This window comes from Nicotiana tabacum, chromosome 23 (genome assembly GCF_000715075.1).
Source record: "Nicotiana tabacum cultivar K326 chromosome 23, ASM71507v2, whole genome shotgun sequence".
Lineage (NCBI taxonomy): Eukaryota > Viridiplantae > Streptophyta > Magnoliopsida > Solanales > Solanaceae > Nicotiana > Nicotiana tabacum.
Window position 1 is genome coordinate 12312474 of NC_134102.1, and position 23321 is coordinate 12335794.

Below are 23321 nucleotides of genomic sequence, written 5' to 3' on the forward strand. Positions count from 1 at the left end.
TGCGAGGCTTTTCTTCAGCTGCTTGTAAGCTGACGCATGAGCTGCTTGCAACCTGCCTGTTTAATAAGAAGCTGCTGCAAATCATTTCATTGAGTTGCTTGCAACCTGCCTGCATCAACTGCTTGTAGATAAACTTCAACAAAGTACTAAATGGATAATCTTCTTCAGAAAGATTATCTATAGCGGAGTAATAAATAGATATCCACAAATAATAGTTTCATAACAGTCACACACTAATAGGAATAATATTTGTGTTTCCTACATTTAATGGATTCTGGTGCCTGTTTAAATACTATTTATTTTTCCCTTTGGGGAAAAGCCCACATCAGTTACCCCTTCTCCAACTGCATTATCTCATGTAGCTATACGGCTCATCCCTGTGCAATTTTATCTTGTATATCTAGTAATAAATGTATGCATATAGAACGGCCATAAAACAGATGAAATAATCTCCTATGTTCACCTACTATTTGAATAGAAGAAAATGGGAGAAATTCAAAAATAGCCAGATTTACAAGTGGTTATTCAAAAATAGCCACAGTTTCAAAAGTAATCGAAATTTAGCCACTTTTCATGTAAAGATAAATTTGAACGAAAATACTGTTCCAAATCCGGAAAATACTCCAACATAATAAACTGGAATTCCAGTATTATACTGGAGTTCCAGCATAAGTATACTGGAATTCCAGTATAATATACCGGTCCAGCATAATATACTGGAAGTTCATACACAAGTGCTCCAATCTCCAGTATATTATGCTGGAACTTTTCCCGTGTTGAAGGAAGTTCATACACAGGTGCACCGATCTCCAGTATATTACGCTGGAACTTTCCGTGTTGCAGCAAAATAGTGACTATTTTTTAATGACTTTGCAAACGCTGGCTATTTTTGAATGACCAGTCCGAAAACTGGCTAGCCCGTGCTATTTTTACAAGAAAATGACCGTAAAAATATCTCCTTTGTTTCTATATTATTTTTAATTGATTTCAAGTTAAAAGGATAATATAACTAAATAACTTCTGTAATGGACTCTACAAAACCATAAAACATAAAAAGGAGAAAATTTAAGACACCATTGACCAGTCTTAAAAATACAAAACCACCTAATAACAAAGTAATGGCATACCACACTCGTGGTAACAGGTTCAACGGACCGATGCCTGCTGCTTCATCTGGGAGAAAAAAAATCATTGATATGCGGTCAATAGAAGGAAGAATAGCCATAAAAAGATTATCTCAACACAATTCATCACCGGATATTGCATGCAAAATTTCATTTCAGTATTTTGGCATTAGAAGTGAACTTGGCCATGTATACCTGATCTTCACAAAGACTCGTGTATGTTGCATTATGAAGATACATTTGACTGTTATAATCCTCACAAAGTTCCTACATGGTTCTGATATGATGCAGTTCTTTCACAACTTCGCAAATTTACATAAATAATAAATACATGGAACTACATCCAAAGATACAACTGGCAAGGAAAAGTCTGCTCAAGTTAGGAGGTTCAGTCTGGATTCTTATTCTGGTGTACATACATGACTGTCCATTCATTATTCAACATGGATCGAAGATTTCTGAGTTTTGTGTTTAGATGTTTCTATCTTTCCGGGGATTGCCTGAGTCCCCAGTATTTAACTCTTTTTCCAGCTCATCAAATTCCCAGCCACCAATCTCTTCTGCAGAGTAATCCTGGTTAATGTTTTCAGATTTAGATTCCAATTTGGCCAACTCTGCTTCAGACACCTGCTCTGCTTTAGTAGCAGCTGCTTTCTTTTCCTCCTTTTCCCCAGCTGCAGGGGCTTCTGTTGCCTCCCTCGCAGGAATTGATACACTTTCATCTAGCATTTTATAGGATGGGGCATCAGATACCTGCTCCGGTTTGGTAGAAGTTGCAGTTGCAGGGGCTTCTGTTGCCTTCTTTGCAGTATGCGTACTTTCATCAGGAATTTTATGGGATGAAGCATCCTCTTGGCTGGGGACCTCCGGGACCTCCATTTCTAGTTCTGGTCTCTCAATAGATTCAAATTCTTCTCGTAACTTTTCAATGTTCTCAAACAGCTCTTTAATCTTTGGCTCATCTTTCCTGATTGAAAAGGGAACAAGTAGCTCACTTGATAGAGTTTGATAACCAACAAAAGCTACATAAAACAGAAAAAGTATCAAGCACAAGCAAACCTGGATATTTTCCCTTGTTGAGCATAGAACTGCTCCATCATGTTGTCGACTACACTAAAGGTGGTAATAATCTGCATTAAGATGAGACATATACCTCAGGAATCTGGATTGATATTGCAAGGCAGATGAAAGAAACTAAAAGGGGAGAGCAAACCAAACAAATGGCCTCTGCACTGGTTTTTAGAAAGTTCAACACTTGGATATCGAAACTTAGAAGCTTAAAGGGTTATGTGGGATTTGGAATGATGAAGAAGATTTCCAACTCATAAAACAAGCTTCAAGTGTCAGAGAGACAAGGATTGTGCCATGTTGGCTACTACAATAAGTGCGAAGTGCTCAAACATACAATATCAAATAGAAAATAAATCATAGCTGCTCCTAACTAGGGCAATTAAAGCACTTGCTATAATTTTCAACACTAATCACAAACCAAGGTGCAAGTTGGAATAGATAATGCTTGCAAATCACCAATGACCTCCAATAGATTTAGGTCTTGGACAGAAAGAGTGGAAGCAGCTCGAATTCATCAGATTGGTTGTGTGTAGTCAATTTTTACCTTGGCTTCATGGTCCAGGTACTCCAACTCCAGACTTTTCCTAGGGCTCAATGCTTTTGATTCACTAGAAGCCAGACCAGATTCTTCTGCTGAGCTGCTATGTGGAAAAAAAAAAGCATTAAGAATGTGACCACGAAAATGTACAGGCTTATGAATGCAAAGAAAGACCTTACCTTTCAACTAAACTCTTCAAGTTGAAGACATATTTTCTAATACGATTAATAGAAGGCCTCAACTCTTTCTGTGCAAGCAACACATAATAGATCCAAGAGTTATCCCAAGAGCATATATAGACAAAGCGACTATGATCATTTTTCAAACTAGTACCTCATAAGCAGAGAGAAGTTGCAAGACCAAATTCACAAAATAATCTTCATGCCTTTCCAATTCAACACTACAAGAATGCAAGGCAGCAACAATTACAAAATAAAGCACGCTCCAAGAATATTCATTGACGATAAGGTTTAACATACCATAATATTAACTGTAGTACTTTTAAGAGTTTTCTTTTTCTTTCAGAAATTTGGAAGAAAGATCATGTGGTAAATCCTGTAACATACTTGGCCTCCTTCTCTTTGTTCTCTGTAAAGGAGGACTGAAGAGCCCAAGCGTCCTCCAAAAATTTGATCCATGAACTAAGGACATCTGCTTCCACTATACATGAGCCAATGGACTTTGATAGGTCATCTTCCTACAAGGATATAGAGAACTCATGATCAAATGTAAAAGAGAACAATTGGAGATCCATATCGGTGGATACAGCTTAAGAACTGGAGGTAGAGGCTAAGCAAAAGAAGAATTGATTGTAAAAAGAAAATAAAAGACATACTCTGGTTTTTAAATGAGCAACAATCTCATCATTAGCGTCATAGAATTGGTCCCTCTCTTCTCGGACATTCTGAAGGCGCGCACTAGCTGCTGCCAAGGAGATATTGACCTAAAAGAAACCCAGTTTAGCCAGGACTGTGACATGGGAAATTAGCACAATTTAAAATAACTAAAGCAATGTCAAACTCTTTTCAATTAGTGAAAACTGACCAGCAATACCTTTAATATTATCTCAACTTAAGAGGTGTCACAAATATAATGGAAAACATTGCATGGAGGCACAGGTGGTGCAAGTCAATAATCATATAAGTGGCTAGACATTAAAGTTGATTGAAGAATGCATCACTATTTAACCTCAAAAACTATGTATTGCATTTATCCACAGCAGTCACATTGGTATTTCGGCTATGTTCCACCAAAACCTACATACACTGAGCATCTACCACCACTGTTTTCAGTCAACTTTTTGTCTAAATATCAAATCCTTTACATACAGTAACCTCAATGTCTTTGTGAACGGTATGTTACTCTTCTTAAACTAACCAAAGCCTACTATGTCGAAACACTTAAGATGATAGGAGCGGAAAGGTGAAAATTTTCAATGTCATCATTATATTCCTTGTTACAACTTATAAGAGAGAGAGAGAGAGGGATGATGACAAGGAACATGACAATAAAAACAGTGTTTCACCCTAAAATAGCATCCTATTATAAAAGTTCCTTAATAAAATCAAGGAGTTTGAATCAAAATCAGTTTGAATCAAAATCAGCTTGGTATTGAAGATTTGCAGTGAACCATAATGGATATAGTAAAGTTAAAAAAGGAAGGAACCTTGTATAGTTAACATTTTCTGAATTTCAAAAGCCAAAAGGTTAGAAGCTTTCCTTCACATGATATTTTTCTTGTCGAGACCTTGCCTATCTGTCGTACTGCCCCATATCATCAAGACAAATTGAACCACACATAATTGTAGGAATTTTTTTTCTTTGACTAGCTCAATCTCATAGCATTAAAAAAATTACTGCTGTGTTAGGGAGAGCACAAAGTATCACATTGACTGAAATTAATAGATGAGCACACTTGTCTTCAAAGCTTTAAAAGTGTTAGAGAACTGTTAAAAGTGTTACTATTTCATCTAACATATTAAGTCCGTCCGTCTCTGGCCTGCATTAAACTAAATTAAATGTAGTGTCTATATTCTCCTTTAAAATACAAGTATAAAACTTCATACATCTTTCAGTTCATATGACGAAAAGAGATTGTCAAAGGTAGCGCATACGTTGAGATAACTCATCTTAAATCCAAAATGTATGTTACTGTATGGAGGAGGGAGGATTCTTTCTATTTTTATAGGTAAATAATTATAATATTTAAAAACAAAGCACGGATGGTGTCTTCCATGAAAAAAATGAGTACCTGTTTTAGTTGAGCTTCAATCTCATTCCTTTGTTTCTCCAGAGCTGAAATCTCAGCTGCTAATTCCTGAAAAAACAAGCAAAGGAACCATAAACTCAATTTTTTTAGTCCAAGCAGACTCAAACTGCTTTCACTAACTTGTCAAGTTTAATACGTCAAATACACAAAAAAAACATTACAATAAATAATAAAAGAAGAATGAAAGTTAAGCAGACAGAGTACAGAGGGTATTTCATTTTTTTTATAACCATGGTGTCTGGGCTAGTTGTGCGCAGGGTAGTTCATCTTCTTATTCTCTTCTCGAAACTTATGACTACATATCGAAAACCTTCAGCCACGGCAGGAAATTCCAAGAGAAGTATGGGAAACTTATTTCTTTTATGTAAGTACACTTGGAACATATGAAGCATTCCAACAACAACGAAATGTCCTGTAAGCACATTACCTTCTCTACTTCACCAACTTCACCGGTCTTGGCAACACGAAATTTTAGTGCCTCCTCTTTCTGAACTCTGTCCAAAGTAAGAAATGACCGTAAAACAACTAGATATTAGATATATATTGACAATTTTTCCAAGAAGAAGCAGCATAAAACACTTAATACAAGCCATCTTTGGATGAAGGGAATAAGGTATTACTCTATATGAAATCATCAGAGATTTCATGCCGATAATCCCTTTAATACACATGATTATAATAGAAAATTTACTCACTGAGATACTTTGACTTGACACTCAAATCACTTGCAATTTTGTAAAGAAAATCAGAACCTAATTATTAAAGAGAAAGAATTTTAATTCTCTAGCATCTTTTGCATGGTCACCAACAAATTAAATTCATCAGATCAAGTACAGGTAGCCTGACCGTTCTATTAATCACTTAGAATCCATGCAACACATTGGTAGGGTCCAGCTTCCGTGGTGGATGACAAGCCCAGTAATTTCGATGTTTTTCTCAACAAGGACCAGTACATTGACATAATAATTTTAACATCTCTGAGCCAAACAAAATATTTTTGGGAAAGAGGCGTTATAATCTAGTAAGATATCACATGAAACATCTCAAAAAGCAATAACTTTCTTTCAAGCCTTGTTAAGGTGAGGACCTTCCAGTTCTTGAATGCATACAAAACTAATCATAGAAGTGGATAATCAAAGCCTAAATTCAATTCCAACCTGAGCAAAGCAAAATACGTGGTTTTTAACCTAGAGCCAGATATTACCCCAGGATATATTATGTTATTGGTGGGGAGAAACTGCTAGTTATTGGGGCCTGGAGGAGTAGTGGGGACGCGAGTGGTATGTGGACCACGGTAGCGAAGTGCATTAGGGAAGCTGCTAGAGAGGTACTAGGGTCTTGAAGGGTTACAGTGGTGGTCACAGAGGGGACTAGTGGTGGAATGGAGAGGTCCAAGAAAAAGGGGAAGCTAAAAAAGCGACGTATTTGAAGTTAGTGGATAGCAGAGGCGAGGAGGAGAAGAAGACGAATAGGGAGTGGTATAAGAAGGCTAAGAAGAAGGCGAAGTTAGCGGTTACGACGGCTAAGACTGCAGCGTTTGGACTTTCATATGAAGAATTTGGGGACAAAGAAAGGGCAAGGTGAGAGAAAGGAAGGCTAGTGACCTGGACCAAGTGAGTGCATCAAAGACGAGGAAAGTAGAGTTTTGACGGAAGCGGCACATATTAGACGAAGAAGGAAGACATACTTCCATAAAATCTTGAACGAAGAAGGGGACAGGAACATTGTGCTGGGTGATTTGGAGCGCTCTGAGAGTTGCCGAGACTTAGGATATTGTAGGCATATTAAAATTGTGGAAGTCAAGAGGGTTGTGAGTAAGATGAGCAAGGGAAGAGCGATTCGGTCAGACGAAATTCCAGTGGAATTTTGGAAGTGAGCGGGTAGGGCAGGTTTGGAGTGGCTCACTGGGTTGTTTAATGTCATTTTTAAGACGAAAAACATGCCCGGGGAATGGAGGTGGAGTACGATGATCACATTGTACAAGAACAAGGGTGATATACAAAATTGCAAACAACTATAGGGGTAATCAAGCTGCTAAGCCACACTATGAAAATTTGGGAGAGGGTGGTGGAAGCAAGGGTGAGGAGGAGTGTGTCTATTTCTGAGAACCAATTCAAATTCATGTCGGAGCGTTCGACTACTTCACCTTATCAGGAAATTGGTGGAACAGTATAGGGAGAGAAAAATGGACCTGCATATGGTGTTCACTGACCTAGAGAAAGCCTACGACAAAAGTCCCAAGGGAGGTCCTAAGGAGATGTTTGTAAGCTAAAGTTGTTCATGTGGCTTACGCTAGGTTGATCAAGGACATATATAATAGAGCTAAGATTCGGGTGAAGACGGTGGGAGAGACTCGGAACACTTCCCTGCTATGATGGGATTGCACCAGGTTCAACTCTTAGCCCGTTCATAGCTAAAGATGAGGAGCTAACAAAGTCCAAAAGAAGTGTCAGGGGAGTTTAGAGGGGAAAGAGTGTGATTAGGAGTTGATATTCCATCAAAACATCTTAGATTCCTTTCTATCTAGACAGATGAGATATACAGACAGGAATCATTTTCCAGATTTTCTTCATGGATCTACCAACTCTCCAAGAACTCTAGCATATGCAGTGTTTAAAAAAGCGCCCGCTTCCTCGCTTTAAGCGAGAAGCGAAGCGAAGCGAGAAGCTGCACGCTTCACCCTGCTGAAGCGACTCAGGTGTAGAAAAGCGACCGCTTCCCACTAAAAAGCGAGAAGCGGGAAAGCAATGCGATGCGATGCGAAGAAGCGACCGCTTCTGTGTTTTAAAACAGACCCAGCCCTATTTTATTAAAAACGAGGTTTGGTCTTTCATTAAACGAACAAATGCAATGCGACTAGGGTTTTAAAGACACTGGTCGACTTCTTCTTCTTCATCGACTGAAAGCATCAACTTCTTCAACTTCAAGTTCAAACAACAGGTATGCTCTGATTTTTCTCATCCTTCTTCTTCTTCTGCTTCTTCTTCTTCTTCTTTTCTTCTTTTTCTTTTTCTTTCATTGTTTAAACGTCCTGGTAGTTTACAGCATGTATATAGTGTAGTATTGTCCCACATTGGTAGAAGAGTAGTATGTCCTTGTATAGTATAGCTATAAATAAGGACCTCTTGTATTGTATTGTTTATCCAATATCAATAACATATTTTCTCTTGTGCTTTCTCACATGGTATCAGAGCAATTGTGAGAGACTTATCGCTGTGCATAAATTCCAGCGATTCCGGGAAAGAGAAATCGTTGTGCATAAATTCCAGCGATTCCGGGAACGAGAAATCAGTACTTTTTTAAGGTTGTTTTCTATCTACTTCATTTCTGTCAGTGTTGTGCAAAATCCAACACTACCACAAGAGTCGTCACTGTCCGGCGACCAAACCCCAGTGAAAAACTCCGGCATCAGCCTCCTCACGCGCCTCCACGCACCACTAGAAGCTCACGCGCCGGCGCGTACGACCACTTCCGGCCATTTTTTGAAAATCTTCCTTCAGAACAGTTGGGTCGCCTGGTAATTCAGATCCTACCCCTACTGTTTTCATTTTATTCCGACAACTTTGAGTTTTTTCCGGCAGCTACAGTACTATTCCGACAGCTACAGGAGATTTCGGCAGCTACAGTATTTCAATATTCTGTTTCTGTGTTTCCGTACACTGTTTCAGTGGATTATAGTTGATTCTTCCTCCTATTTGGTAATAATTTGCAACAATGTCTTTGGGATTTGATGCTTTTGGGTCTAGAAACATGTTCTGGAAGCTCTAGTGCTATTATTACCTTGGAACCTTTAATGGGAGGTTCAAACTACTTAGCTTGGGCTTCATCTGTCGAGTTAATGGTGTAGAGGTCAAGGTGTTCAAGATCATCTAATCAAACAGTCTAGCGATGGAGATGAAAAGGCAATATCACTTTAGGCAAAAATCGATGCTCAGTTATGTAGCATCTTGTGGCGATCTATTGATTCCAAGTTGATGCCCTTGTTTCGTCCATTCCAGACATGTTATTTGGTTTGGGCAAAGGCACGGACCTTATACACTAATGACATATCTCGCTTCTATGATGTGATATCACGGATGACAAACTTAAAGAAGTAGGAATTGGACATGTCTACTTACTTGGGTCAAGTACAGGCAGTCATGGAGGAATTTGAGAAGTTGATGCCAGTTTCTGCTAGTGTGGAAAAACAACAAGAGCAGCGACAGAAGATGTTTCTCGTTCTTACCCTTGCTGGACTTCCTAAAGATCTTGATTCAGTACGCGACCAGATTTTGGCTAGTCCGTTTGTCCCTACAGTTGATGAATTATTCTCTCGATTACTCCGCCTTGCTGCAGCACCAAGTCCACCAGTGATCTCATCACAGATACTTGATTCCTCTGTTCTTGCATCCCAGACAATGGATGTTCGGGCATCTCAAACTATGGAGCATAGACGAGGAGGAGGTCGTTTTGGAAGATCTAGACCCAGGTATTCTTATTGTCACAAACTTGGACACACTCGTGAAATGTGTTATTCCTTATATGGTCGTCCACCCAAAAATGCTTACATTGCTCAGACCGAGACTCCAGGTAACCAAGGATTTTCTTTATCTAAAGAAGAATATAATGAGCTCCTTCAGTATCGAGCAAGTAAGCAGACATCTCCACAAGTAGCCTCAGTTGCTCAAACTGATACTTCTATTACTGGTAATTCTTTTGCTTGTGTTTCCCAGTCTAGCACTCTTGGCCCATGGGTCATGGACTCCGGCGCTTCTAATCACATCTCTGGTAATATATCACTTTTGTCAAATATTGTATATTCGCAGTCTCTTCCCACTGTTACTTTAGCCAATGGATGTCAAACTAAGGCAAAAGGAGTTGGACAAGCTAATCCCTTGTCTTCTATCACCCTAAATTCCGTTCTTTATGTCCCTGGCTGTTTAATCGGATGCCTTCATCTCCCATCAAGAATCAGATTCCGCATTCAGTATTATTTCCCCAGTCACCCTTATACTCTCTTCCACCTCGTGTTTTTGGGAGCACGTGTTTTGTTCATAACTTAGCCCCTGGGAAAGCAGTCACCCTTATACTCTCTTCCACCTCGTGTTTTTGGGAGCACGTGTTTTGTTCATAACTTAGCCCTTGGGAAAGATAAGTTAGCTCCTCGTGCTCTCAAGTGTGTCTTCCTTGGTTATTCTCGTGTTCAGAAGGGATATCGTTGTTATTCTCCAGATCTTCGTAGGTACCTTATGTCAGCTGACGTCACATTTTTTGAGTCTAAACCTTTCTTTACCTCTGCTGACCACCATGATATATCTGAGATCTTACCTATACCGACCTTTGAGGAGTTTACTATAGCTCCTCCTCCACTTTCGACCACAGAGGTTTCATCCATACCAACCGTTGAGGAGTCTAGTATTGTTCCCCCTAGTTACCCAGCCACAGGAACACCACTTTGACTTATCATCGTCGTTTGCGTCTTCCATCAGGCCCAACTGGTTCTCGTCCTGCACCTGACCCTGCTCCTGCTGCGGACCCTGCTCCTAGTACACTGATTGCACTTCGGAAAGGTATACGGACCACACTTAATCTTAATCCTCATTATGTCGGTTTGAGCTATCATCGTCTGTCATCTCCCCATTATGCTTTTATATCTTCTTTGTCCTCGGTTTCCATCCCTAAGTCTACAGGTGAAGCGTTGTCTCATCCAGGATGGCGACAGGCTATGAGTGACGAGATGTCTGCTTTACATACAAGTGGTACTTGGGAGCTTGTTCCTCTTCCCTCAAGTAAATCTACTGTTGGTTGTCGTTGGGTTTATGCAGTCAAAGTTGGTCCTGATGGACAGATTGATCGACTTAAGGCCCGTCTTGTTGCTAAAGGATATACTCAAATATTTGGGCTCGATTACAGTGATACCTTCTCTCCCGTGGCTAAAGTGGCTTCAGTCCGCCTTTTTCTATCCATGGCTGCGGTTCGTCATTGGCCCCTCTATCAGCTGGACATTAAAAATGCCTTTCTTCACGGTGATCTTGAGGATGAGGTTTATATGGAGCAACCACCTGGTTTTGTTGCTCAGGGGGAGTCTCATGGCCTTGTATGTCGCTTGCGTCGGTCACTTTATGGTCTAAAGCAGTCTCCTCGAGCCTGGTTTGGTAAGTTCAGCACGGTTATCCAGGAGTTTGGCATGATTCGTAGTGAAACTGATCACTCTGTGTTTTATCGGCACTCTGCTTCAAGTCTCTGTATTTATCTGGTAGTCTATGTTGATGATATTGTTATTACTAGCAATGATCAGGATGGTATTACCAATCTAAAGCAGCATCTCTTCCGGCACTTCCAAACTAAGGATCTAGGCAGATTGAAGTACTTTCTAGGTATTGAGGTTGCCCGGTCTAGCTCAGGTATTGTTATTTCTCAAAGAAAATATGCTGTAGACATTCTTGAGAAGACGGGGATGATAGGTTGCAGACCTGTTGACACTCCGATGGATCCGAGTTCTAAACTTATGCCAGGACAGGGGGAGCCGCTTAGCGATCCTGCAAGCTATAGGCGGCTGGTTGAAAAATTAAATTATCTCACATTGACTAGACCCGACATTTCTTATCCTGTGAGTGTTGTAAGTCAGTTTATGAATTCTCCCTGTGATAGTCATTGGGATGCAGTTGTCCGCATTATTCGATATATAAAATCGGCTCCAGGCAAAGGGTTACTCTTTGAGGATCGAGGTCATGAGCAGATCATTGGATACTCAGATGTTGATTGGGCAGGATCACCTTCTGATAGACGTTCTACGTCTGGATATTGTGTTTTAGTAGGAGGAAATTTGGTGTCCTGGAAGAGCAAGAAACAGAATGTAGTTGCTCGGTCTAGTGCAGAAGCAGAATATCGAGCAATGGCTATGGCAACATGTGAGCTAGTCTGGACCAAACAATTGCTCAAGGAGTTGAAATTTGGTGAAATCAGTCAGATGGAACTTGTGTGCGATAATCAAGCTGCCACTTCATATTGCATCAAATCCGGTGTTCCATGAGAGAACTAAACACATTGAGATTGATTGTCACTTCGTCAGAGAAAAGATACTTTCAGGAGAGATTGCTACAAAGTTTGTGAGGTCGAATGATCAACTTGCAGATATTTTCACCAAGTCTCTCACTGGTCCTCGTATTGGTTATATATGTAACAAGCTCGGTACATATGATTTGTATGCACCTGCTTGAGGGGGAGTGTTAGTTTACAGCATGTATATAGTGTAGTATTGTCCCACATTGGTAGAAGAGTAGTATGTCCTTGTATAGTATAGCTATAAATAAGGACCTCCTGTATTGTATTGTTTATCCAATATCAATAACATATTTTCTCCCGTGCTTTCTCACATGTCCCAAAAGCAGCGAAATGCTGGCGAATTTTTTTTTTACCTTCGGTTCTTTCTCAGAATTGATGCCAATTTTTAACAGTGAAAGAAAAAATTGCCCAGTTTACTGTCCAGTTTTTTTTTTCTCCTCTGCCCAGTTTTTTTTATTTTACCTCTAATTTTTATATCCTTTATTGTTAGTTCTTATTGTCTTTCTTATGTGCTATGTAGTTGTTCTTTTAATGGCGAAAAAGTTGAAGAAGTTGGCGAGCAATATAATAATGATAATGGAATACAAGAATTTGACAATCTTGTAGAAGAATAGGATGCTCATTTTGTGCTTTAATTGATGCTACTATTAGTTTTTACATTGAAGTATTGAACATTTGCTTACAATTACATGTGTTGTCTATGCAGTATTTATTTTAATTTTTTTTTTAAAATTCCGCTTCACTTCCAAAAAGCGAGCACTTCGCTTCTCGCTTCTCGCTTTAAGCGAAATGGGGGTTGTCGCTTTTTCTCGCTTCACACTCTTCACAACACTGAGCATATGTAGGCATCCTTAATCCTCTCAGGCATGACCCAACTGAGTTGTAGTATTATTTATTTAATTTGAGTTTTTTGGCAACTTATGGCATATTACATTCCAAAAACCTTCAGTTCATCTCTAATCCGATGAACCTAACATGTCACTGGAGTTGCCAAGTCTCCCCTCAGAGGTGGTCCTCTCGGTAACATGTGTACTATTCTCCTAATCTTGTTTGCACCAAATGATCTCTTGGTGTATGAGATTTGGAAGACATGCAACATGGAAATAAAGAATGAGATCAATTACAGGCATATATCTCGAAGTAAGTTCTGATAACAAATGAACAAGCTCAAGCCAAGAATTGAAGCGAAAAGAGTGCAGATTCTTTCTAGAGGCAGGGTACTAACACAATGCTACATACAGAAGAGATGAAGATTAAATCAAAGAAAATATATGAGGCCAAGGTCTTTCCCTTGTTAGTGACTAGTCAAACAATTTGCAGCTTTGTCAACTTTCAAAATGCCGAGACATAGAAATTGAAATGTGCAGTTTTAACCTGTGATCTGAGATCTCCTTTTCAGCTTTGTTGGTGGAGCTAGCAAGAGATTCAGATAAGAGTTTCAACTTATCAACCTGCAAATAGTCAAATATTGCTTGAACTTTGTGGAAGATGCAAAGTACCTATTTTTTAGAGGAATTGATGATTTGATAGAAAGAAAGATTTTAATGAAACCAAAATCACTCATGAGTGAAATTTTGAAGCAAACTCAACCAACAATGGCATGCCCGACAAAAAAGTAGGTCATAAGCCTGAGCTTAAAAGAATCTTTACATTGGCATAAATAAGTGTCTCAAAGGTGTTTTACCTATCAGAGGGCAAGGCACTAAGAAGTACATAAAAATATGGATTGATGGGAAAAAACCTTAAAAATTGTAAGATCCAAAAATAAAAAATGTACAGAAGCTAAATATCTATCAAAGTGATTGAATTCTAATTAGAGAATAAAACATACTATATAAGTACTAATCAAATACTTAAAAAGAAAATTTAAGAAGAGATATTTCGCGACATATTGGATAGACAACCCAAGGTATAAAGCATACGCAGGCAGAAAATCTCACTCGTTGCGGCATTAGCCCAACAGACTTTCAGAACATGAATGTACATCACATATTACCAAGGTGCTTGACTGACAACATATGAAACAGAAGAGAAGCATGATGCACTTCCAAGAAGGGAGAACCAGGCCTTTTGTTACAGAAAACAAAAACATATAATCAGATCAAAGGGGTAATATACCTTTTGAGAATGAACTTCTGGAGAGTCCCCGAATTTAAGAGTTTTTTTCTTCAGTAGAAGCCCTTCTAATCTGGAGCAGACTCGAATATGAGCAAGTGCCACTTTCAGAGCCTATAGGAAAAATAGCAATGGCACAATCAACTATCTCATAAATTTCTAATTATAAAAGATAAGTAGGTTTGCCTAACATATGCAGTGCTAGGAAAATTTCATTCATTTTAGTCTCTTATAATGTTCTAGATTAATGAAATCCCCTAACACAGCATCCACCTTCAATAAGCAAAACCCGTGAAATCACAGGGCTCTGAGAAATACTGTTTGTGGTAAGTTAAGACACTTATTTTCCAATTATTATAATCCATTGCTCATGCAAGGAAAATGAATCTCATGCATTAACCTCATGTAGAATTCTTCACTTGCCATAACAAAGCACTACAAAGAAAAAAAAGCATGTACAATTCTCCTTCTAAATAAAACCTACAGAAAGAAAATAACCTGCCAAGCCAGTATGGTGAAGTATGCTTCTTCACTGATGTGAAACATATGTTACCATCTTATTACACAGGATCAGACCATATTAGGAAATTCTGAACGAGTGATCAGATTTGTGAATTGGAAGTGAACGGAGAAGAATGCCTGATTATTCCATTGCTTTCCTCTTATATGGAGCGCATTTCCATTTTACAAAATAAACAAATTATATTTTATCAAATACATACGTATAACAACTCCTTCCCCGACAACACATTCCATTCTGGGACATCTCAAAGTGTTTTTGACACACTTAATTCAAGTAACAATATTCCATAAAACTTTCATCAAAACTCATTTAACAATATAAGGCTAAATCATGATGTGCAATTACTTGATCAATCCAACTTTAACCACCAAATAATTTCTTTATTCTACTGCTAACATAACATGCATTTGAGTTAACTTCTTAGCCCCCATGCCAGATTGATTGTGTCTAATAAAATAAGGTGGGTAGAGCAAAAAGGAATAACATAACACCAATCAGGTTCACCTCTAATGAAGCAGCAGTCTCCTTGGAAATTGTTTCATGACCCTCACTTGCATCCTTTACCGTTTTTATTTCTTCAAGTTGTTTATTCAATGTGGAGACTTCAGCATCAATTCTGCAGGTGGAAAACACTTATCACAACCAAAAAAACTAAATACCGAAAGCAGAGATCAATTGCACAATATCAAGGGGTTGAGAGGTAGCTCACTTGTGAGCTCCTTCACCTTCAAAAGTAGGTGGAAGGTTTGAACATCACAAGTAGCATCCCCTCCCCCTGTGTAACATAAAAAGTTTTTAAAAATGGCAGAATATCTAACTTATGACCTGTATTTTACTATCATTATTCACCAATCGAATTGGTTTAAAATAGTCAAAACGAATTCTTTGCTTGATAAAAAAAAAGGTTATTGAATTGAGCTGGACTTTTACATATATGGCATGTCTAGGACAGAATAGAATCATAAACAAATTTAAGATCACAAAAGCCTCAAATGATTCCCTGGTTATGTTTCAAGGGCTGGACTACCTCTGTATAATGTATCTTAATAAAAGAACACCAAAAATTTCCTGTTACGGCAAAAAATAGAAACAAAAATGAAATGCCTTTTAATATTATATGTTCCATTTTTCACTCTTGAAAGCTCTATAACTATCATTTCATTTACACCAAAGGAATCTTAAGGAATCGAAAGGAAATGAGACACCGTCATGTTTAAATACATTATCATTTTCTTTCCATCCTAAAGAAATTAGTTAGCAAAGAGCTTTCCCATCTTTCGACTTTTTTTGGATGATGGTGGTGGCCGGGCCAGCTTGCGCGCATACTGATCATAAAAATAATAAGATGCAGTTACTCATCGACCAAAGAAAAAGAAAACTAAGCTCAATCAGCCAAAGCTCTGGAAACAAGGGAGAAATTCCACTTCAAAATAATTTGGCTCCAACCCTGGGGTTCACTTATATACAGATGTCAAAGAATTTCAGGTGTTATAAGAAGTAATACCTTCCGAGATCTGCGTTAATTTTCAACCCTGTGATGGCACTTTCTGCAAACTGCAATAGCTCCTCTCGTTTTACCTGTCAATGGATAGAATGGTTGCATAGGCTAAGAAGTCTTGATAATAGGTTTAGATTTTGATGTTTGTTTCTTCGATAGATAATGAGTGACAATATCAATGAGGAAAATTACCTAAAATCTAGGTAGATGTGGAGACTAATGTTAGGCGAATACAGTGTTAAATAACATGTGAGGAAATTTCTTCAGACAAATGGAAGGGGGTTGGAGCAAGAGCTTCATCAATTCTTTGAAAAATGCAGCACAGAGTGTTCAAGACTTAATATCACATGAAAACATCTTCACCTGAGCACAAACATAAAGCAAAAGAAAGTATAACGAAGTCTCATGACACTCTAAGTCTCTGCACGCAGTTAACTTTGATTCACAGGACCAGAAAGCAAGTACTACCAGTGCAAATGTAGCAGGAAACAATTAGCCTGACAATTTACTTGGCAAATACAAAATCTAACATACGTGTTTTGAGTTGCAAGCTGTGTTATGACTATCTGAATGACCTCCATAACTTCCTTCTGAAGGCCATGCTCATGCATTTTCGCGTTAATTAGAAGCCTTCTGAAGTACTTTTTGTTGCATCAATATCTCAAATGAGACTCACTGTTTATAGCAGCTTTATAATTTAGTCAAGCTTTATCTAAACATCTTCATGTGCAGGCCTGACTCTTTTTCTTGAGACAAACATGTGAATTATTTTTCCTAATGGGTGGCAATGAAACCTGAACCAAGGACATCTACCTACTCTAATACCATATTAAATTTGTTGACTACCTCGTTTAAGAGCTTAAGCTGTTAGAGAGGGGATACATTTATTTATAATGATAGGTCTGAAACAGAATCGATAAAGTTTATTCATTCTTTCTTCAAAAGAGAAATGGAATAATCACTGGGAAAGCCCCTGTCCAATTCAAAAGCTCATAAATGTTCCCTTTTAACAGAACTCTTTCATTTATCTAGATGGAATATAGCTAAACACTCATGAAGGAGAAAAAAGAAACAAATTGCGCATCCAAAGGTAACAAAGTTCAGGAAACCAAACGTCCTAGAGTAACTGCTAATTTCAGTAGTAGTGTAGTCGACTCATAGTTGGGAAAGGATTTCGGTAAATCTACCCTACAAATCTAGTGGTGCATGAAGAACATAAGATCACAATATGTGTAAGGGAAACAGAATTTTTCTCTCTCATTATTGCAATGACAGAACTGGTGATCTGGACCTAAAGCTTGTTGAGGTGCTTTTTAGAGTGTGATTCTATTGTTAGGATATAAAATACAGAATGCTTTTTAAGGATAAAATAGTATTCAAATTAACTGGAGATCCAGTTTAGTTAACCAACCAACAGAAGATATTTAAGAAATATTTGATAGATGATTTACCACAATTGAACTTCACACCTATTTCGAACTTCAGCATAAGACAGATTCAACTGAAAATTATTAAGTGGATATGAAGGACCATACTTCATTGATTGTCATAATAATACAACACAATGAGGAGAGCCACCAAAATCAAGAGCTTATCAATTATGGCATATGTTTATAGAAAATGGAAAGACTGGTCCTTTACCAATACTTCATCTTTGTAGCTTGAGAAAGCTTTTGACAGATCCTGGATGCTGCTGACTATTGCATTGTGAACCGCTTTTCCTCCAGTGAGACAGAGTCTGCATGTAACCAAATACAGTAAAGTTTCTGTCAATAATTGTACCTACTCTCCACATACCACATACTGGACGACAGTTTACATATATGTTATCAAAATCAGATACATGCTATCAAAACCACATAAACTCACCCAAATAATTCAAGGAGGAGAGAGATTTCCTCTTCATTTGGTGCTTCAAGAATCTGAATCACAAAAAAGAGTTAACCTAGGCGATCAGCAATTTGAGATCCAAACGACAAGCAAAGTACATGCGAAAAGTCCACGACCAAAAGATATTACACAACCTGATGGACTAAATATAAAGCATTAACTATTCTCCAGAGGTATCATCAGCCAAATATAACTTTTTATATAAATATTGTTCAAATAAGACATTCCCCACGGGTGTCTTTACTCAAATAAAACAATAGCTGTAAGACTTTTTGAAAAGATTAAAGCAATCATGAAGATCGAAATTGAGCAAAAGTGAAACAGGAACAAGAGTTACTTGAGAAACCAAAAATTACTGCAACTTCTGTATCCAAAGCAAGCAGGACTTAGAAATGTAACATACCATACAAATTGATATGCCCTCCAAAGCTTTACTGTAAAGAAAGACATCACGAAAGTTCAGTGGCTCACTGCCCATCTCAGAATCATAATAGAGAACCTATAAAATTGTAAACATGGTCAAGTCAATCTGTATGAAACCAAATATCGCGAATGTAATTATTTATGTCAAGGATGAATGGAAATGGCATCAACAAGCAAAGATGAGGTATGCAAAAGACAAAAGAACACCAAAACATGATTGAGTTTGCTCCGTTTAAGTAACAAAAAGTATAAAGAAATGACCTGTAACTAAAGTAAGATAAGAGGGGGAGACAATCTAGGCAATCAGATTTTTTTCTGATATGTTAAACTCCACCCACAAAAACCCCTATCCAAGAGCCCTACTTTATTCCCCCAGTAACTCAAACCCTCCAATCTTATGGTTAAAAATGGAGGGTCGTTATCACTAGGCTATCTCTTCCTTCTCCAGAAAAATCAGCAGTAATTGGAGATGATTGTGGTTGCACAAAATAGATGGCATTAACAAAAAGCAAAAATTCTTTTCATACACCGCTCATGAAAAAGTAGCAAGTATCCCCAGATCAGAAGCAGCAGAACTCATTTACAACTTGTCAAGACAAAAGCAGCTCAAAATAAATCAGATCCCTGACTCAATAAAAGTCAGATCTCTGATCCACATTTTCTTCTAAAATTAATTTTTTCCCATAATGAAGAAGCTACACTCAAACATTCACTGCTTCACCAATGTCTCCCAAGATGATTTCCTATAGTGTGCATAGATGCTGCAACAGCTAATTACAGGAATCTAGTTGTGGCATGAATCATACATAATCGAGGAATATTAATCCAACAATATGCACAAGTTACTTCAATAGGTAGGCAATAGCAATAGTCACATAAGTGCCACAATCAGGATCCAGCAAGCTTAGCGTGTCAAATCAGTGGATAAAGGCATCACAGCAGGATACAGGCCAAACGGAAGTCAGAGGCTGCTTTACTGATTTTAAAGCAACAGATAGAGATGAAATGAAGGAGCAAAGAATCCAGGCACCAGCGGAGATTTCAAAAGCAGCAAAAGAGCTATGATGAAGGAGAAGAACAGACACTAAAATCAACCCTTCAAAAGATAATTCCCTAAGATGAAACAATGGCAAGGAAAATCAATTAAGTTAAACAGTTAGAACACTATCTTTATCCTCATCCGAATATCTGAGTGGTGAAAAAAGCATACGAACTGCCTGGTGTCTCAGACATAGAAATCTTAAAAGAAGAAAAACTAGTTCACTAAGATTGTCTTCTTCTTATATACCATTAAAAGACAAAAATGGAGAAATTCTGTCAACATGGAGCAAACTCAATCCTGTTTCATGGTAATAGGAGAAAGATAACAGACGGAGAGCACTCAAGAGTCAAGATCAGTCTACTCACCAGTGATTGTTTTCTTGGTTCCTCAGAAGGATGCTGCTGCTCATTGTTCTTCTCTTTATCTTCAACAGAAACCTCAGACATGTTATCAATTGCTTTAAGTGCAGCTAACCACCTTTTCATCAACTGAACTCTCTCTGGTCCCTTGCAAGAAATAGAAGCCTCTTCCAATCTTTGGACCGTCTGTTTAAAGCTTTTGAAGTTCCTATTCCCCTGTCATGAACAATTGCATTAGTCATGCATTTTTTTACTTCACATAAGAAAATGAAGTGCAATCACAAGGGTTCCTAGACACAGAATTGGATAGTTCCTGCAGTTTACAAAAGATTATTAACTGAGTTCCATTACAGCTCTGTGCTTATATGCGACAGCCGTGTAGCATTTTTTACTTTTTTTTTATTGGTATGTAGCATTTCTTACTTTTTCCAACCAAATATTTTTTTAGCTCTTTTATGATTGATGTACCTCTACATGCTTGCTCCACTGTCAATCACTCAGACCTGTTCTGTTATTTCACCACATCTCCAACAACATCAGCCCTTAAGTAAGCAGGAAAGATGTGGGAAGTAACTTAACATCATGTAGAAGTTCATGAAGGTTCAACTTCACTACCTAGTAAATAGAGAAAATACCAAATGAGCTTATTAAGTTTGATCCTGGACACAAACAAATCATGTTTCCCTCATGAAGAACCTTTCAGGAAGATAGAGGACCAGTAGGCAAAGCTAAAATTTGCACTCTGGAATGCAAAAGAACAACTTAACATCCGTTTCATTCCATCATTAGTGTGGACCTAAATAAATAAACCCTATCTAACAGTTTGCTATTTAGACGTGATGGTCACACAATTCAACACGATATGAGAGCACACAAAGATCCTAACTTCGAGTTTCACCACTACCAATCAATAAAATATTTTCACATGCTTGGCCCAAAGAAAAGAATCAGGCGCACACGTAAGGAGGTGAGGAGGCATGTTGCAAATCTAAAATAAATTAATAAATAAACAAATGGGACCTCTCTCTAACAACTTAATCTTTTACCTAAGGAGGTCACATAATTCAATAAAAGTGACTAAACAAGAATATTCAGAAATTCTTAACAAGAAAAGAATCATATTTCCGATTATAAGAAACATGCATACGACACCCATTTGCTTCCTTAAATTAAACTGCCAATAATTTGCAACTCATCCTATTATCATTAAAGAGTTCAGGACATGATAGCTGGCACCCAAACCTTCCATTATTTTGCTGCTAGTGTGCGCTTATGAAATTTCTTCTTTCTTTTTTTACCATCTATAAAGAGCTTACATGAATATAAAAGGCAAAAGACTTAGTATTGCAATGATGTGCTTTTTTAAAAGGTTGATTGAATTGATTTGTAAATAACTCATATAGTCAATCTCTACTTACCTAGGATTGAGGCTTGGTTGATTGATTGATTCAATTAACTTACAGAATATCACATTAAGCTTAACCAGCAGGTTTAAGGGGCTAAATGCTCAGAAAGGCAAAAGCTGATTTCCTTCAAATCTTAATTGATCGACTTTCTAAAAGAAATGACTTGCTACCAGCACATCACATCTTAACAGACTACTTCACCAAATGATGATATACCTTTTTTGTTGTGATGGTGGTGTCCTAGCCAACTTGCGTGCACCTCGACTATTCCACCAGGCACTTGCTACCTCCCCTAGCATAGGTACCGGGTAACTCTGCCCACCACGGCTTAGGCATATGGGAAGAAATCAACTAGCGTCTTTCGCCTCCGCTCACCTCCCACTTCATTGACCACTAGGCCTAGACCACAACCTTCCGTTCACACATGTACAACTATCAAATACCAATATCACTTAAATGCACTGCATATTCATCTCCAAGGAAACAGTATAATAGCTAAGACTCCACAATTACCACTTAATTGCACAATGTTTTTTACATTTGATTTCTAGCATGTATTTTAAGAGCTGAACAAATCAACAGAATACTAAAAGGAACATTAATAGTAAAGAAACTCACAATGCGATCCTGTAAGATTTTAGCGCCCTCGGCAACTGCGTGACCGGCATGTTGAACGACAGAGTCCGCGTAGTTCTTAACGGTGCGTGTGAGGTTGTTATTCCCAACCTCCACCGCTTTATTCATGGCTGATCTCAACCACGACATTTTCAATTGAAAATTTCAGATTCAAATTAGGGTTTCACAACAGAGAAGGAGGAATTTTGAAAAATGGCGTCGTTTGTTGATTTTTAGGAAGATCGTGCATGCAAATGCTGCAAGGGGTTGTGCTGTGGACAAAGTTGGGATTATTGCGAATTGCGTGCGAAGAGCACTGTTTAGACATACATATTCATGGTCCACCACCATGGAAAATTCAATTTTTGTAAATTACACTCAGACCACAGAAGTTTTATTTTTCTCCAATTTCCTTAATAGTATTCAAATTCCATTCAAACTATTTTAGAAGTCTTGATTTTCTAGTCAGAATTTTGCAGCATTATACACAATGAATGATAAGATTCTCCCATGGACAGACTATAACATCATTGTCTTGGTGAAAGAGTTCGAACACAATAAATCAAATAAATGGTAAAATTTCGAAATCGAACTAATAATGTTCAAATTCTGAATCGACCTTTGATGAAATCACGATATGTCTATAATAGTGGAGTTTATCTAATTATATATGAAGGTACATAATCAGATTATCAATGACCAGAAATTCTCAATAGCTCAGCGAAGGTATCAGTTGTCTGATTAATTGATTTTGAGGAATCTCACATTTGAAATAGCAATTAATGAGAGCTAGAATATAATCAGCATTGGTTTTTCGAAATGAAAAAGTTCAACATCAAAATTGTGTAATCTCATAGATCTTATGCATTGGTGCGCTTTTTTGGTGTATATAACAATAAGAGCTTGCTCTGCATCTAAGTAAAGATTAGCGAAAATTTTCATCCTTAAAAGCTCATCTGTACATTTTACAATTCATTGCAACAATATTAGAATTAATTTAAAGGGAGGATTGAAGTCCAGTTTTTGAAGCCCATTGTTGCCTCTACCAGTGGCGAAGGCATGATTTAATTCTCACTAAAAAGGGTTCGGCATTACTACATGTAGGGGTGTTCATGGTTCGTTTTTTCCAAAATAAGTCAGTTCTTTAAATATTAGAACCAAACTAAACCAATTAAGTCAGTTTTTTATCGATTCGGTTTTTATCGGTTTTTGTCGATTTTTCAGTTATTTATCGGTTTTTTCTTAAATATGAGACATACACTACCAAACACATATACCGGCGAGTATATTTTCAACGTAACACTATCAAACAAATTGCTCTTTAAAAAATTTATCATTCACCAAGTTATATTGATGATAATTGAATAAAATCGGGATGAATAATTTAATTACCGATCAAACTAG

At 37.8% G+C, this 23321-nt stretch overlaps 1 protein-coding gene across 2 annotated transcripts; it reads right to left on the reverse strand.

Moving 5' to 3' along the window:
- Window positions 1–1288: 1288 nt before the first annotated feature.
- LOC107780496 (uncharacterized) lies at window positions 1289–22225 on the reverse strand. 2 transcript variants are annotated; one of them, XM_075246059.1, is made up of 18 exons: window positions 21921–22225; window positions 19903–20112; window positions 18476–18571; window positions 18052–18104; window positions 17824–17920; window positions 16189–16262; window positions 15189–15300; window positions 14165–14275; window positions 13421–13497; window positions 5430–5496; window positions 4985–5050; window positions 3569–3676; window positions 3300–3430; window positions 3067–3133; window positions 2913–2980; window positions 2740–2833; window positions 2184–2254; window positions 1289–2091 (listed from the first exon to the last, which is right to left on the reverse strand). In XM_075246059.1, the coding sequence occupies exons 1-18, from the start codon at window positions 22065–22067 to the stop codon at window positions 1596–1598; spliced, it is 2145 nt and encodes a 714-aa protein (XP_075102160.1). In that variant the 5' UTR covers window positions 22068–22225; the 3' UTR covers window positions 1289–1595. The 2 variants fall into 2 exon arrangements, with proteins under 2 accessions (XP_075102160.1, XP_075102159.1); XM_075246058.1 differs by having other exon boundaries at window positions 2740–2836; window positions 21921–22224.
- Between the last annotated feature and the right edge of the window lie 1096 nt (window positions 22226–23321).

Excerpts from the sequence above, each read along its gene's own strand:
- LOC107780496 (XM_075246058.1), bottom strand. The coding sequence starts at position 22,067 with ATGTCGTGGTTGAGATCAGCCATGAATAAAGCGGTGGAGGTTGGGAAT. Across the intron at positions 16,263-17,823 it reads GCTACAAAGATGAAGTATTG|GTAAAACGAGAGGAGCTATT; the intron begins GTAAAGGACCAG and ends ATCCATTGACAG. Across the intron at positions 2,092-2,183 it reads CAACAAGGGAAAATATCCAG|GAAAGATGAGCCAAAGATTA; the intron begins GTTTGCTTGTGC and ends CTTTTCAATCAG.